Below are 17,511 nucleotides of genomic sequence, written 5' to 3' on the forward strand. Positions count from 1 at the left end.
CATTTAATAACATAATTAACGAATATGCCTACTGAACAAAGAATGCTCAAAATGTTCAAAGGTTTTTCTTCATATATTAAAAATCTCTCCAAAATGCTTAAAAATGCTCAAAACGCTCAAATGTTTTTTCTATGCATCAAAAATTACTCCAAATACTCAAAATATTTAAACGTTTTTCTTTTTGGTAAGAAAAACTCTAGAGATGAATGGTCTGAGAATAAAAGCTTAAAGCATATGAGCCAGTTTGAGGTGTAGACCTAAACATACTTGATTTGTTAATAAATTTCGAGTTGAGGCATGGAGCTAAATAAGTGGGTCTGTTTCATTACGGATAATTTTATTTAAATTTTAATTCTCTTGGTTAAAAACAGTTAAAATTATAAGGAGGTCTGTTGCCAGAAATGTTTTATGCATCGAGCCATTTAAAAAAATAACCCTATAAAAAATACCAAATGATCTACTATGTGGTTTATTGGGACATTGTAGTTTGTTATCTGTTGTTATTTTGCTGTATGGTTTGGATTGTTGTTACAATTGGGTCTTACACTTGTTTTTGTAACTAACTAGTGAAATGTTGTTATTTTGACATCAAAATGTCAAGAAATCTATTGTTCCCTTCTTATTTTGTAATTGATGTAGAGAATAGACAATGTTAGTAATGTGAATACAGGAAAGATGCTACAAAATTTTTGACTCAGCTCAATTCATTTAAGTAATTTTGAGGTAAACGTATGTTTTGATCATGAGCATATGCATGAAAATTAAGGGTCAATATTTTTTTATATTGATCTAGAGGTGGACCGTTGGTTCCTTCTATTAATAAATTTCTTTTGTAAATATACTTGATTTTTTTTAATTAAGTAACATAATTAGTTGGTCCATTTTTATAAAAATAAAAAAATTAATAAAATAATATCATTTTAGTGTATACTTTTTCTTGGATTGCATAAATAGATCAACAATACAAAAGATTTTCATACACTTTATATTTAAGTAAAAATTGCATTTAACAATAATGTTTTAATATTTTCATACACTCCATACCCTCGTTTTAGCTTATAAGAACAACCAACATTCTCATATGTAATGCTAAACAAACAAAAAAAATGTAAAAGTATTTAATTTAGTTTCTATATCATAGAATTTTGTTCAATTAAGTTTTTATATAACAAAATTTTATTTAATTTAATCTTTATATTATAAAATTTTATTTATTTTAATTTTCATATTTTATATAATTTAATTCTTATGATATAGTGAAAAAAAAAAAAATCCAACACATTAGCATCATATCAACATCACTAACATCGATTTGGACACTTGTTTAAACTTTAGAGTTCCTCCCTAATCTTCGAGAGTCGCACGTGGTACAAGCTGCAGTCCAAGCAAAGCCGAAGTCCTTGTGTGTCTTTGAGATGGACTGGACTTCAATCCGGCTTTCACATTGAGAGCACCTAGGAAACAAAGGAAAAAGGTCTTTCAACTTCATAGCATACACTGAAAGATGAAAGGAGTCGCACTTTCACCATCAAACAACTTCAGTTGCTACGCCAAAATCCGAACCGATCAAACACCCCGACCCATCAAAAGCTTAACCCAATTCCAATTCCCATTATTCAACAACAAAAACCAAAACCAATCAAGCAAAAACCAATCACTTCTCTCATTTTCCGTAAACTCAATCAAAAACACAGAGACCCCAATAACCCAACCGCCACCCTTAGTAGTAGTTGGCTCAGCCAATGCAGATATCTATGTGGAAATCGACAGATTACCCAAAGAAGGAGAGACCATATCAGCGAAAAGTGGCCAAACTCTTGCAGGAGGCAAAGGAGCCAACCAGGCAACATGTGGGGCGAAACTTTCTTACCCGACATATTTTGTAGGACAAGTAGGCGATGATGCACATGGGAAATTGATAACTGAGGCATTGGGAAATGGTGGGGTCCGTTTGGAGTATTTGAAGAGTTTGGGTAGTGGTGTGCCTACCGGTCATGCTGTGGTGATGTTGCAGTCTGATGGGCAGAATTCTATTATCATTGTTGGTGGTGCTAATATGAGTTGTTGGCCTGACAAATTGTCTGACCAGGATTTGGATGTAATTAAGAAGGCTGGCATTGTTTTGCTTCAGAGGGAAATTCCGGATTCTGTCAATATTCAAGTTGCTATGGTTAGGAGCCTTTTCCTCATATCTGATGTGCTAATGTGTCTTTTACTATGATCTTTTTCATAGTAAAATGATATTATTTATGGATGCCAAACAGAATTCATAAGTTAATGGACTTACAGAATGTGAACTTTGTTAACTAAATTAGAACCCCTATGAATGATATGAGAATTTGGAAAAAGAAAGGCGTTTATAAGGCCTAGAGAGATACACTGTGTGTGAGAGTGTGTGCAATTTACCATTATGAGATTTTTATAATTTCGAAGGAACTATAGCAAGTTTCTGCAATTATAAAACTTTACAAAGTTTCATCTTGTTAGCATCTTGATGTTTAGTTTTACATAATGTACTAGTTTATTGCAATATCTATTTTTGCCACTTAACATCCTACATTATTATGGATAAGTGGTAATATGTTTTTTCAAATATTATGCCAAGGTTACTGTTTTCTGATGTTAAAGATGTGTTTATATCTGGTCAAAAGTAGTATTCAAATTGACGTAATCATATACCATGGTGGTGCTAGTTTTGCTAAATTAAAATTTACAGTAACCTTTGTGCCCTTTAACATTTAGCTTTATGCCTTAGGTCAAGTGCAACACTTTGAAGAATGTAGAAGTCATTTAATGATTCTTAACTTCAGGTTGCAAATTGATTACTCCGCATTAAATGATCTCTATTTGCTACCCAGGACATTTCTAATGTATCAGAAGGACATAGAAATCCCTAAAGACTTTCTGTTAGCAAGCCTCTGGAAGTGGATCTCATTAACTAGATATAAAACTAGAGTTTAGAAGTAGGAGCTAATTTGTCTTGCAGTTTAAGCTTGTTAAATACAATACTTGTAAGCTGTGTACTATTTATTTTTTTTCCTACTTAATATCATTTTCTTAGAATCTGTATGATGAATTTGTGCAATGAGGATCTTCTACATTGTTCTCTCAGAGCTCAGAGCTCGTCTTTCCCTATGCCTTAGGGAGTGCTCTAGCTAAGCTTTGAGGCTTGAATGTCTCAGTCATATTGAAAATGTTTTGAGGTATGTAACTGTGATATGCCCCTCCACATGGTTGGTTGCATGTAATAATACAATAGAAGTAACTGTGAATAGATTTATATATCAAAATTACACTTAAAATGTTTAATTTGCATATTGAAATCTAAAGTTAGATAGCATAAGTATGACTCCACCTTGACATATCTATTCTAGCCTATATGAGTGTCTTCAGGCTTAGAAGGTAGATTGTTTTCTACGTAGACCTAGGAAGCCTTATTTTCAACTGAGCAATGAAGGCTCCCTTGTTGGCTGGTAGGCTTCAACTACTATATGCCATAGAGCTTACTCCACCTCAACATATCTGTTCTAGTTTATCTGGGTTTCTTTGCAGCTTACTTTGAAAGTAGATTGTTTCGGATAGACCTAGGATGGATGCTTTTGTCTTTTTGCGACACAAGCAACAGTTAGGTTTACCTGTATAAATAGCCAGATCTCAAATAAATTGCTACCCATGAAATTTCTCCTATATTTGAACTTTTGGCAGCCATCAAAATGTTATGAGATTGTTGTCTGCTTGATGAACTTGATTCTGCCTCCTTGGCTACATTTTGACAAATTGTATTGGCTTGTGTAGGTTTGCACATGTGTGAACATCTTCATTAAAATGTTCGTTAACAAAAAAAAAATTCCCTTAAGGGAGGCTTTTGAACTAATTCAAGCTTTTCATAAGTTAGCATCCATCTATTTATGATTGACTTATTTAATCCTTGAAGATGACTCGGGTACTCTAAAATAGTAATGGATAAAGGCTTCCCTGAAACCTAAAGGTGCTGAGTTTATAGTAGATTGATTACTTGTGCTAATAGCATTCCTTTTGACATCGAAGACTGTTTCCTTATGGTGAACTCTTCCATATGATGAATATGGGCAACATGATCTTTTAATGCCTCAATCACAAGGTTGGAGAGAATTAAGGAGATGTTGCTTCTAGAGGTGTTCTTTGAACACTTCTGTATTGTCTTTTAGCTGCTCAGAACTAGAAGAAGAGGGTCTAAGAGAAACTAATACATAGTAATGGGAGAAAACAGACAAACTAACAAGGAAACTGATATTCAATGTGGCATTGGAAACAATATTACTTTCTCAGAACTTGTATGTCTCATCAGTTCTAGTTTAAATACGAGTCAAAATATGAACTGTAATTTAAAAAATAAGTACTGAGAGGTAGAGGAAACGATGGATTATGCAAACCACATAAGACAAGTTTGAGATGCCTATGGAAAATCAGGGATGTTAGTATCGTATGTTTTAAGTTATATGGGTGCTTTTTTATTTTAATATGGTATAAATTTTGCAATTTTATGTTCTTAATGGCAAAATGGTGGCCTGTATTAAATATCTAGTTGCTGGAATTCTGAGACAGCAACTTCAACGTAGTCTTTATTTTTAGAGAGAAGACATTGGGGAATGTTGTGGTTTTTAGGACATAGTTGAGTATTTGTGGACTAGTGTTCTCTTGTTAGAAGCGCAAAGTGATCTGGTTGCAAAAAGAAGTTGACCTCCATGCTACTTGTGCGGAGTATTCTCAATTCAAAGTAAAACAGATAATTCTTATATTGTGACTGGTGCATAAATAGCGTGGTTAGATGAAGTTTATCCTCTGCAGAAGCCAAAAGCTAAGGTCATGGGTTCTCCATGGACAGTGAAGTCCTTTTGGTCTAATGGAAGGTGACCTTGGTAGTTGATAGGTGATTAGTTTAATAATTTCTCAGTTCAATTTTATCCAAGGGTACTCTACTATTATTGCTTTGCTGAAAGGACTTTATTCTGCCAGTGTTTACTCTCCCTCTTTCTCTTGCTAGTTTTTCTTTTATATTTTTTATCTTTTTATTATTTTTTTCTGTAATTTTTCAGGCCGCAAGGAGTGAAGGTGTTACTGTAATTATGGATGCTGGTGGAATGGATGCACCAATGCCCCAAGAATTGTTGAATTTTGTTGATATCTTGAGCCCAAATGAATCTGAACTTGGTCGATTGACTGGATTGCCTACTGAGAGTTTTGAGCAGATTAGTCAAGCAGCTGCAAAATGTCACAAAATGGTGAGTTTGGCACACCTAAAATGGTCCTCAGCATGGCATTTGTTTAACCCAGAATTAAGTTGTGACCTGAAGTTCGTAAATAGGGTGTTAGACATCTTTTAGAAAGATAACTTATAAATAAATTGTCGCAACCATTCAGAAGTGGCAACAATTGTGATAATAGGGTAAAATTATTATGGGCTTATTTAATTGAAGGATTTATTTCCTGAGAGAGCTGTGTGCCATTCTGTGTCTGTAAACTCTCCAAATAATAAAGCAATAAGTATATCATGTTACTATGTTTCATTATTGCATGTGTAGTTTATATCTCTGCTCTTCCATGGCAAATTCTGTCTTTATGGGTAATGCTCTATATACTTCAGAGGAGACATGCTTCTTGTAGACTAATAGTACTTGAAACATATGCTCTAGCATGCTGAACTCCCACACACATGCTACAGAAATAGACATTGGACTAGGTTCTTTGAATTGGGATCTTAAAATGTCTCATTGACAGAATGCACATTTGAAGCTCTCCATCAGTAGTAAAATCTTTTCATGCAGCAAGATAGATAGGGGCTAGTTTTTTTTTTTCTTCTTTGACCATATCTTTTATTAACTATAACAATTGGCCTTCTGTGGCAACAAGCTTTTTTGGGCAATTATATGAGTCTGTAAGCAGATGCCAAGAATTTTCTGCAAGTTAAATTGAATACCTTTCAGGGTGTTAAGCAAGTTCTTGTGAAACTTGGGGCCAAGGGATCTGCCTTTTTTGTAGAAGGTGAGGAGCCAATCAGACAGCCTATCATTCCAGCTGCAAAAGTTCTAGACACAACAGGAGCTGGTGATACTTTTACTGCATCTTTCGCAGTGGCTCTGGTAGAGGGGAAGTCCAAAGAGCAATGCTTGAAATTTGCTGGTATTCCTAGCAGTCTTCTCTCTCTCTCTCTCTCTCTCTCTCTCAGTTTCTCATACTCATTTGGTCATTTTTTCCTAAAACATGACCTTGCTTTTATTAACTTTATGAGGATTTGGTCCTAAACATGGTACAATGGCATAATATAAATATATTGTGTATATTTATTTATTTATTTTTAATGCAACATATATCCTCACATATATTTTGTTTTTTAACAATCTCGCAGCAGCAGCAGCCTCTCTTTGTGTTCAAGTGAAAGGAGCCATTCCTAGCATGCCTGACAGGAAATCTGTTTTGAAGCTTCTTCAGTCTGCATGAATTTATTCTTGTTTCCATGATGGTTGGGTGCAATGTTCCTCTATGCATATAAATAAAGCATCAGATTTCATTTTGGTTTACTGGATATAAGAGTTTTACAAATTAGATGTCAGAGGAAAGTATGAAATCTGTAAGAGAAAGGCTGTGCCAGAGTTAAAATAAGGAAAAATGATAATGTTGCACACTATGTTGTTGGTAGTTTCATTTTCAAGCTTCTGCTTCCTAACCTCCAAGTAAAGCCTCTCACCCGAAGATGGAAATTGGTTCGAATATAATCCGGGTTTCGGATGGAACTGAATATACAGCCTGAGGATTGTGCAATATTGGCTTCTTTGATTGACTTCAACTCATCTTTTTCACGAGGCCTTAGAGAACAGACAGAGACAGCCTTGTTTCCCCTGTGGAACTGTTATGATCCGAATAAAAATAAATGACAGGAGTTGTAATAAAAATAAACTTAAATGGCAATTTTATACCAGACTTGACCCATAGATAACTCTATTTTCTAGTATCTGCACGAGGATAAGATACAAGCTTTGCATTCGAAGGCCGGCACTGATGAAAACAACTGAAAAGAAAAAGACTACAAAATCAAGCTTTTGAGGGACAATTACAAGAGAGTAGAGACCACAACTGGCACTGGTCCCTATTTTACCGTACGACGTGTTGATGAGGTCAAGAGTTTTCAGCCAGTGTTCTGGTCCCTTCAATGCTCCGCGGTACCTAAATGTCTAGCATCAAAACCGCAGTGTCTCCCGCAGTGATGTGTGACCATATCCAGCACTCGTTAATTTGTACATATCAGTACATCCCCTGCAGTAGGAGTTTTAAGTAATTCACCAACGGACATAGAGTTGTCAATTTATCAAAGAAGAACTAAAAAATTACTACAATAAGGTTGGAGCCTAATGTTTTTATATAATTAGGGAACATCCATTACAAAAGTACTAGGTTATATTTCTTGTAAGCTGCTAAATGCTATCCAAATCAAGTAGAGAGTTTCATTGCTAAGCCATGCATGCAATTGGACGTAAAAATATTTTGTTAAGAATTGTTCCCAAAGATTATGGTCCCCTACGCCAAAAGTCATGATTTGTGGTGTGGCTGGTCTGGGTTCCTCAGCTCTTTCCTGCAAGGTATGGTCCGGTCCGGTCCGGTCCCTTCCACACGGGCAAACCAATCTCTTGCAATCTTTAGCAATTACTGCTACAAGTTGTTTGAATGTTCAATTTTAGCTTGACTATTGACATTACCTGTGAGGAATTTGTTTAGGAGGAGGCTGGTAGCAAACAGAGCATAAATTTGAGGTAAAAAAAAAAAAAACCATGAGAGAATAACTTAATGTAGTGTCAAATGAACTCAATTTACGTGCTTATGTAGGCTTATTTCATCATTTTATTACTAGCTAGGCTATGTAGAAGAAATAGCGATATTATACACAGTGAGACATATGAACTCTTCGAAGAATGGCCGGCCCCTTGAAACAGAAATCCCATTGTGATTGAGCATCAATGTTTCTATGAAAAAGGCATATGCGACCACATGCCAACCGACCTAATGAAAGCTACGTTTCCCTTATCTCAACTCTCTAACTTTACCCCAACCCTTCCTACTATAAATTCAATGGCTCTATTGCATATGGAGCAGTGAACCAATCTCCTTTTCCCATCCTTTCTCTTCATCTTTTATGACCCTTTACGAGGCTTTCTCTTCATGCTTTTTTTCTCTATCTTGCTCTTCCAATCTCATCAATCTTCAGCCCATTAACTTGTTGGTAGTTTTGCCTGTTCGATGGAAGAAACAATGGCTAAGTTCCGGAACCTTGGAAGGTTCACCACCGAAGTTGCCCCGCCTCAGCTTATCTCAGTTGCCAAGCCTCCATTGAGAAAAACGCTGGCTACAATAGCTGAGGAAGAAAAAGAATTCAGGGATGATGAAGTTACAGGACCAGCAGGCAGACCTACAATTCGGCTGTCAAGGCAATTGGAGTGGTCAACATTACTCCTCATCACCAAGCCAATTTAATGGCCAAACCAAACAGCCTCCTTTTTTTGTAATGGTTGTTTTAAGGAAATAATGGCCTGGGATAGAGGCTAATTAACGTGAATAATTGTAGATTAGGAGAAACAACTATGTGCAACATTGTGTGTTGTTTTTGCCTTGTTTAGATTTTTTTCTGTCCAATTTTTTTGCCCCGCAGATGAGTCAGTGTCGAGTTTGTCTCAACTCAAGTACGAAGTACTAGTGTACCATCAATAAAGCTTTCCTTCCTTCTTGTTTCTGTGGATTTATATATGCAATAACAGCTTAAGGTTGAAACTTTCCGATGTTTTAGCACTGCCCTTCGTAAAATAAAAAAGAAAGATCCTTTTACTTCTCCATTTATCATCCTTGCAATCACCACTTAATGTGATTGGACACCTTCAATACAAGAAGGAGATGGTTTATTTGAATATTTTGGTATAATACATAAGCCTTTCTCATATATTTTAACAACTTTTTATTGAAATACAACAAAATAATAAACCGCCATATAAAGGCCTGAAAGTCTTGTAAAGGTGAAAGGGTAAACCACCTCATTTGCCCTCATATTTCTTCTTAAGCTCCATGAGGAAGCAATACATTTTGTATTGGTCAGGCAGAGATTTGGACACACTCTCCCTTTCCATGCATCTTTTAGCCCATGCAACCAGCTTTGGGCACTCTGTTATGATGCTCAATTTCCCACAGGTCTCCAGTGCATAGAACCAACTGTAGAAGGGAATCAATGATACATCCATAAACCCAAAGCTCTCACCTCCGAAATAAAGCTTGTCTCCAAGCTCTCCTTCCAGCAGCTTGAAGCAACCAATCAGCCCTTTCTTTGCAGCTTCTTGGACCTCGCCTGTTGCTCCCCAAACTAACTTCCCCGTCGGATATATCTGCATATATTGCATATTCAATGTTAAAACTTCTAAACTAAACTAGTTACAAGAAATAAAAGAAAGAAAAGTTTTTGTCCTAATAAATTATTAGTGATAAGATAGTTAAGAAAGGTCTACTATCATATTAAAGTTTAAAACTTCTAGTAACTTCGGCAAAGCTGATCAAGTGATAAGGGTGAGATGGGATTGCTCAACTAACAAAGCTTGAACTCAAACTAGATGGAATTATTGAAAACTAATAGTTGGAGCAGCAGTTGAGCTTGTAACCTTTTTGTCAACAAAGTCAGCCCAGAACCTGGTATCGGCTCTGTCATAAGGATGAGAAGGGAGCAGAGGAGACTTGTCTCTCCAAACCTCATCGATGTATTGAACTATGATGAGGGATTCACAAACAGGTCTCCCCTTGTGGATCAACACAGGGATTTGCTTGTGAACAGGATTCATCTTCAAAAGTAGAGCACTTTTGTTGCTCAAATCCTCTTCCCTTGATTCATAATCAATTCCCTTCTCTGCCAATGCAATTCTCACCCTCATTGCAAATGGGCTTGACCAAAAATCCAATAGTATTACATCATCTGCCATTGTTTTTTGTTTGCTGTGTTTTCTGGGCTGTGGCAAAATAAGTGAATGTTACTTATATAAAGCAAACGAGACGGTGAGCGAATGTTGTAGAATTCTCCTTTGGTACGTTTCCAGGGCTTTCTTGGGCTTCATTTAGTGTTAGCAGAGCTTGCGTCGGATCACACAAACTCTCGCTTAACTGTGTTCATCCTTATCCTCTAACAAGTTTCGAAGAAATGAGTTTTGGTACTTCGACTTACATCATGACTTTGCTAGTCAAGCCACATATCAGTCCATGTTGTCACCAAGGGTCGACGCCTCAATCTGATACACTTCAATTTTCAATTTTTGTTATCTTCATTGCTTGCTATTTTCTGTTCTAGTAGACACTATAGTTGGAAAAGGTGTTCCTTTTTTTCTTCTTCTGAACCTTTCAAAATAAGGTTAACACTTGGCTGCTCATTCTTTTTCCCAGAAGATTGACCCGATTTAAATGGTTGGACCTGAACATTTGGGCTAGGGCAGGTCTCCCATTTTGAAACCCGGAATGAAAATCATAGTTACAAGATGGAATAATCTTCTTCCCCAACTGAGTAATTCTCTGGAAAGCTAATTCAACTAAGAAAGGTTCAAATTACCGAAGGCCTATGTCATAATCTTATTTTCTTATTTATACAACAAAGTTTCTTTAATCATACACATCCTTTAACACACCCCATAGCAACCCTTAGCAAAACTGGGACTAACAGCAAATGTGATCCAATTTTACAGATTTATCATCATTCTATCATAATGAAGTTATCAAATCCCAATCAAATGACAAGGACGATATAATAGAATTCTATTCCCTCTGATTGTTCTTCAGTTTGGAACAATATAAGATAATTAAAAAAAATTTTAAAAAAAAATGCTCAAAGCTACTACAGTAATCATAATGTCAAAATAGTTGAATACAAATCTCCATATGCAATTGCAAAACGATAAAACCCTCTATTTGCACCTTACTCACAATCCATAATACTACCATTGTGGAATCATTAGCTCAAGCACCAGGGTATCTAAAATACAGGGAATTGGCAATCTCCTCAGCTCAGCTAAGGCTAACAATCAAGAAACGGATTTCACATTTTCTGAGATATAAACATGCATGATTCATGTGCAGCTATTTTCCTTTGAAAGCTAACTAATTAGACACTACAGAAGTCAAAAATGGATCATTCAGTGTCATAGAGATTGTTGATCCTGCTGTCATGCTCGCAAAGGGGCAAGCTAACACAAAATTCCTTTCTCACAGAGAAAAGAAGGGCCCTAGGTAGTGCATTGTATTTAATTGACATAGCTTTGCATGCCTTTGACATGAAACCATCACTTTGCCCTAAACAACTAAATGAACGAGGTAGAAGTTTAATAAAAAAGTGAGAAAACTGATAGAAAGGAAGAAAGATTTAGATAACCTGCTATTTCATATTGCCAAAAACTAATCTACAAATACAAATGACAGTTGAAGAAGTTAAATTCCAGAAATAGCTCAATTTGTGACCATGATAGACATCTCTAATTTTTACATAAAATTAGTACATAAGCCAAGATGTCTTAAGACTAAAGAGTAATTACATTATGCTCAAGATTTTAATTGAATTTTCATACCATTCACTCAAACACTTAAAAGAAGTTGAAGAGAACATATAAATCACTGAATGTAATCTCTTTGGGTGCATTGGCAACAAATTCATTTATCTATTCAGACCTCAGACCAAGTAAAACAGCTGCAATTTCAGACACAGTCCAAAACCAAACATCTCAAATTTTGTATATAGGCAGAACTACAAAGAGCACATACACAGATACAGAGTGGAATATTATTAAGTCAGCCAAATAAACTAGCTCAAAGTACTGAACTACTGATCGTAATCAAGCTTAACAGGATAGGTAGTCTACAATAGTCCAGGCCTTTATATTTATTTAATAATAATCATGAAAAAAAGAAGGTAAAAAACCTTAGATTAAAATTCTCATTCAAATTTATAGTGCTTGTCAACAGCCACAGAAACTTCCCAAGTGCAACTCATTCCTTTAGGGAACTCAACCAAGTCACCAGCACCAATCTCCACAAACTCCTTGCTTCCATCAGGGTACACCTTAACTTTACCCTCTAACAGATAACATGTCTCTTTGGCATCATATGTCCAAGGAAATTTACTAGGAGGACAACCCCACCTGTAAAAATCCAAACACAATTACGATATATTCTCAATCTCAGAGAGCTTGGGTCATGAAGTTTACAATCTTTAGATTTCAGGTCATCATGCCTAGGTATCAATCTAACTTAATATCGGATGAGAGAGCTTGAATCACCAAAAAAAAAAAGACCCATCAGTAGAAAATAGTAGTAGACAAAAATAGACAAAGGTTTTACATACTTGGGCCACTGGCGAACGCCAAGCTGAGAAAGTTTGGATTCTGGAGGGTTCTTTTCCACCTTGATTCCCAGTTTCTCAGTAGCCATGCTTTCTGCTCTTACCTTGGCGGCCAAAGGATAACGCAAGGATGACTGCTTGGGCGTGGCGTGGCTTCTCAGTAACAACAAACTTGAGCTTCCACAAGCAAAAGCACATGCCATTTTTCAATCAGTCTATTTTCTGAATATGGAGAACAGGAAGAGAGGCCCAAAGAGCGAATTCACCTTTGTTTTCTTTGCATTGCAGCCATATGGGATATGGGCCGTTCTTGCCTCATCCTTTCCAAGCCAATCCCTCTTTGCCGTTTGGCGTTTCGGCATCTAAAACGTTTTTGTAATAATTCAGTTCCTTCAAACAGGTCCATATAAATATTTGCACTACAATATGGTTTTATTCAATTTGGTGATTAGTACTTGTTTATAATATAAAATCTTGAATTATAATTAAGTTTTATTGATTATATTTTAGTTTTTTATTTAATGATTTTAATGGAAAATGTTACTAATAATTGGGGGAAATGATCCTAATGATCATTCTTCGGAATGAAAGAGAGCAGAATAACCATTGGCAACCTCCTCCCTTGGCTAGGACTAATCCAGGTGCGTAACAATAAACTTAAAAAATTTATTAAACAAAAATATCTTTAATCAATTTTAAAAATTACTATCGAATCATTTTTCACATTTTTTTCATCTCTACTCGCTAAATTTCTTTTCTTCAGCACCGAATGGACGGTGGCACCGGTGCCACCACGGCAGGGTTTGGTCGGAGGAAGCAACTATTGTGCAGGCATTCAAAAGCATCAACTTGAAATATGAAGTTAAAGTATCGCAGGGAGGCAGCCAAGACATCTCAAATAAGAGCACATAGGCAAGGCGTAGCCAGATCTTTTAAATGTTGACATGCTCAACAGCACATGAAAAGAATCTCGGTTTGAAGCACCAAGAATTTCAGTAATTTGTTTTTAAAATCAAAGGAGTATAATATCGTCCTGGAGCTGCCTTTCTACACCTGTTAATAGACATCCACAAGCACGCAAAGACACATATATATGACTGAAAGAAATATTTCACGTATATAGCTAGAATGTCATGATTACATAGTCACGTCGGAGTACATGACAGTACACAAGTATAAACTGCTATAGTAATAAACTTGGAACCAGGACTAATACACCAAAAATCATCAGTCATTCATGTAACTAGGCAAAATTTTACATTGTTTTAAACTCTATTGATGATCAATGTGGCTAATTGTAACAAAGGTTTCTTGTAGGAATGCAAAGACTACACTAGACTAGACTAGAACATGTTTTGACTAACTGCCATCACTCATATAAACCTCAAGGCTCAATCTTATGGGTGCAGACTGAGTGTAGTGGCTATAAAAGCATGGCATTATACATTGATAACACAACAGTTCAATCAGAACAGAGCTAGAGGAGTAAAAAGAAAAAATGGCATTTTCATGAAAGGATCAGCTAAAACAAGTGTAGGTGAACAGTGGTAAGAGGTAAAAATGAACAAAGTGGCACAAACCATTGTCCCCAACAAGAAAGACAGTAATGTATAGTCAAGCTTCAGAAACCACCATGCTAAAAGGCAATACAGCCTCAACAGCACACGAGAACTCCAAACTAATGTAGATCTTTCCAATAAAATAGATTATGGAAAACTACAATGCAAATTTCATCTGAATTGAATGGATAAATGTCCAATAAAAACAGTTTCTGCAGATTACTTACCATCAGACACCCACTGGATCACTGGTATAACAGAAAATTCACTATTATTTCTAATCCCTTAATCCAACCCTAAAACATTAGATAAAACCAGAATGAGACATGCACACCACAGAATAGAAAATAAAATAAAAAGTGCAAGGAACAAAAGTCACAAATTTCCAAGTTTTACTCGTAATTGAGTCCAAACACAAGTAAAGCACTAAAAAATCCCTCAACCAAATATGGATACAACAATCCTAAGGAGAGGAAAGATTTTTATGCGCTAAGGAGGCCAATGAAAGATTTAAACAATGAACCTAGGCTTTTGATGATAAGCTCCTAGGGTCTTCCAATTCAATCATGAATCAAAAATTTTGCATCTGCTAAATACGGACTAATTAATTAACACTGATATTTCCTCCAATTACCTTTCACACAAACAACTTGTGAACAAGGTAGCAACATAAAAAATTAACAAACAGAAGGCAGCCTGGCAATTCACATGGAGGGAAAAATCTCCAAGATGATCTATGATTCAAACATTAAGCAAATCCAAACATAGCAAATTGCAATTAACAGCATGCTATTACGCAGATATAATAAGCAGTTACTCTCTATGCAAGAGATTAATATAATCCAAGTTAACCAAAATTAAATGCTACACATAAGTCTCAATTGAAAAAAACCAAAAACAAACTCCCAATAACCACAGATGTAACATTTCTTTAAAATGCTCAAAAAAACTAACTACTTATACCAGCACCCTATTTGTCTTCAGACTGGTAAAATTCCAACAACATCTTAGCCTCCTCCTTGATCAACTCAGAACGTTGTAAAAACAGCTCCAACTCTGCAATTTGCAATTTCCTCCACTTCTCTTCCAAAGCTGCTCTCTTTTCTGCCCCAGTTATCTCCAATCCGTGCTTTAAAATTTTTTCTTCCATACCAGCAAGGCCAATGCTCTTATCAAAGAAACTAACTACACTCTTAATCTTATTATCAAGATCCATTGGCTCCACTTTCTTCTCTGGTGAGAAAATTTCTGGTTTCACTACAGGCAAAGCTTTAGTGTTTCCCTTAGTTTTCCCATTTGACTTTACAGCAGAAGACTCAGTTTTTCCACTGATGCCTTCTTTACCCCATATTTTCTTCGATAAATCAAAAGCCTTCTGCTCATGGACCTTAGAAAAAGTCTTATCCTCGCCTTTCTTTCCTTTACCAGCATTGTTTTCAAATTTTTTTCTTAACCTCCTAATTTTATCCATCAACTGAGCTTTGGTAACATCAATATGAATTGATTTCTTCACAAAATCATAAAATGCGTTCATATCAGCACAAGGATCAGCTCCTTTTTTAGCATAATAATCCAACATACCTTTTAACACAGCAATTTCATCATCTTCACTAAACAGCCGCTGGAAGAGCTGTTTCTTTGCATCTTCTCCAGTCTTCTTGACCTCCTCAACAACAGCAACCTCCGTTACTTCTTCCCCAGCTTTTTTCTTGGCCCGTTTCACATCCTTTGCTTCTTGCTCTGACTCGCTGGGCCGCTTAGTTGAAGAAGCTTTAATCGGTGAAACCAATGGTTTGGATCTAGGTTTTTTGGTGTTTGAAGCTTCTTCCATAGGTTTTGTTGCAATAGGCTTAGGAGTTTGGCTGTCGGTGTCGGATTCAGACTCGGAATCCGTGTCAGATTCATCAGATTCTTCACCAACGGTTGCAGCGGTGGCAATATCAGGCTTTTTAGGAGGTTGAGGTTTCTGGCTTTGTGGGGTAGTTTGGGTTTTGGGCTCTTCCTCTTCTTCTTCAGACGAAGACCCTTCTTCTTCTTCTTCAGATGAAGTCTCCTCTTTTTCTTCTTCAGATGAAGAAGCAGTGGGTGGATCTTCAATGGGGTTTGAACGCTTTCGTGCCATCGACTTTCAAACAGAGAAGAGATTACAAAAGTGTTAGGGTTTGATGGGTTTGATGTTTTTATAGGGAAGAGCTGTCAAGCTGGAAACTCCGAAGCCAAAGACCTCAACTTTCACCGATATTTAACTGTATAAAGGCAAAGGAATCCATCCATCCATCCGACTCGCCCAACCCTAAATTTTGAAAAGAAGAAAAACAAAACCTTTTGGAGTGGGCTTCTAGGAGCTGGGCCTTGGGACACCACCTAAGTTTTAGCCCATTAAGTATTATAGCTAAAAAATTTAATAGTAGGTTATATAAGATTTTTTTTATTTAAGTAAAATAAGAAAATTAATAGTCCTATTAACTTATAAAGAATCTTTAATTGAAATGGTTCAATGAAATTTAATTTTATAAAAAAATAATTCTTTAACTCAAATTTTTTCATTAATCATAATGTTGAAAAGATGAAATTTAAAAAGATAATAGTAATATTTAAGAAGTTAAGTTTATTAATCTAATGCCCCTTGTCTATTTCAAATATTAATTGTTCATATCTTTTTTCCATTTAAGTTTACTAATATTTAATATATATTATTTCATTATATATTTAAATTGAAGAATGGATAGATGTTACGTACATGATTAAATAAGCAATAATATTAATAAATGCATCATACAATATTTTAATTTTAAAGTATCACATATGCATTTTTATCAAGTGTGAAGTGGTTGTTGCCTTAGAGGTCTAAAGTTGAATCTCTAACTCTCTCTTGTATCTTGTTATATGTATCCCAAAACAGAAAAAATATTATCAAGTGCAATGGGTTAATTTCTCTACCCATATGTGATTCATTAGAGATAAAAAGGAAAACATATGATGAATCTTGGACTGAATTAGTATTATAATTTATGACTAACTAAGCCTCTACTCTTCTATTGTACCCTAAACTCTTGAAGTACTCTTTTGTTTAATTAAGGGATTTAAGTAGTTTTCATATAAAATAAGAGTTCAATTAAATAAACTAATACTTTAAAATTTAATTGAATCATATCACACATCGGACAAGAACGGGAGGTCTTGGGCTCTTTATAAGCGAGTGTGCTGCACACCCCTATAAGCACGTTTATGGGGGAGAGGGTAATGATCTCGTGACAGTTGGTATCAGAGCAGTTTGAGATCAGTGTGTACGCCACAGTTTGCAAGCTTGTAGGAGGTGTTCGGAAGTGAGATATGACTACTAGTGGGTCAAGCATGTCAAAATCCATGCCCAAAGGAAAGGAAACGCGTGTTGGTGGAAGGGCAAAGTCTGCCTCACGCAACCTCATTTTTGGTCTGGACGCTAGACTGTCAAGGGTGGAAGTGACAGTGGGCGAGATGAGTGACCGTCTCGATGTGCAGGAGGAGAACATGGAAGAGCTCCATGCTCGAGACGAGTAGCTCAAAGGGGAGGTCCAGGAAATGGTGAGGGAG

The 17,511-nt window shown here is 36.0% G+C and overlaps 4 protein-coding genes across 4 annotated transcripts; 1 reads left to right on the plus strand and 3 right to left on the minus strand.

Moving 5' to 3' along the window:
* The first annotated feature begins 1,030 nt into the window (after nucleotides 1-1,030).
* LOC110420006 (pfkB-like carbohydrate kinase family protein) lies at nucleotides 1,031-6,673 on the plus strand. Its single transcript, XM_021433150.2, has 4 exons — nucleotides 1,031-2,170; nucleotides 5,076-5,261; nucleotides 5,964-6,159; nucleotides 6,386-6,673. Exons 1-4 carry the CDS (start codon nucleotides 1,505-1,507, stop codon nucleotides 6,475-6,477), a joined length of 1,140 nt encoding a protein of 379 aa, XP_021288825.1. The 5' UTR covers nucleotides 1,031-1,504; the 3' UTR covers nucleotides 6,478-6,673.
* A 1,450-nt stretch (nucleotides 6,674-8,123) lies between these two features.
* On the minus strand, nucleotides 8,124-10,658 carry LOC110419265 (putative glutathione S-transferase). The gene is made up of 2 exons (XM_021432246.2): nucleotides 9,669-10,658; nucleotides 8,124-9,398 (listed from the first exon to the last, which is right to left on the minus strand). Exons 1-2 carry the CDS (start codon nucleotides 9,981-9,983, stop codon nucleotides 9,054-9,056), a joined length of 660 nt encoding a protein of 219 aa, XP_021287921.1. The 5' UTR covers nucleotides 9,984-10,658; the 3' UTR covers nucleotides 8,124-9,053.
* A 1,083-nt stretch (nucleotides 10,659-11,741) lies between these two features.
* LOC110419571 (uncharacterized) lies at nucleotides 11,742-12,643 on the minus strand. Its single transcript, XM_021432667.2, has 2 exons — nucleotides 12,383-12,643; nucleotides 11,742-12,179 (listed from the first exon to the last, which is right to left on the minus strand). Exons 1-2 carry the CDS (start codon nucleotides 12,580-12,582, stop codon nucleotides 11,975-11,977), a joined length of 405 nt encoding a protein of 134 aa, XP_021288342.1. The 5' UTR covers nucleotides 12,583-12,643; the 3' UTR covers nucleotides 11,742-11,974.
* Nucleotides 12,644-14,635: 1,992 nt separating this feature from the next.
* LOC110419939 (GLABROUS1 enhancer-binding protein-like) lies at nucleotides 14,636-16,218 on the minus strand. The gene has a single exon (XM_021433076.2). It carries the CDS (start codon nucleotides 16,058-16,060, stop codon nucleotides 14,909-14,911), a length of 1,152 nt encoding a protein of 383 aa, XP_021288751.1. The 5' UTR covers nucleotides 16,061-16,218; the 3' UTR covers nucleotides 14,636-14,908.
* Between the last annotated feature and the right edge of the window lie 1,293 nt (nucleotides 16,219-17,511).

Source organism: Theobroma umbraticum, unplaced genomic scaffold (genome assembly GCF_002168275.2).
Source record: "Theobroma umbraticum cultivar Fairchild unplaced genomic scaffold, ASM216827v3 scaffold_67.0, whole genome shotgun sequence".
In the NCBI taxonomy this organism is placed as follows: Eukaryota; Viridiplantae; Streptophyta; class Magnoliopsida; order Malvales; family Malvaceae; genus Theobroma; species Theobroma umbraticum.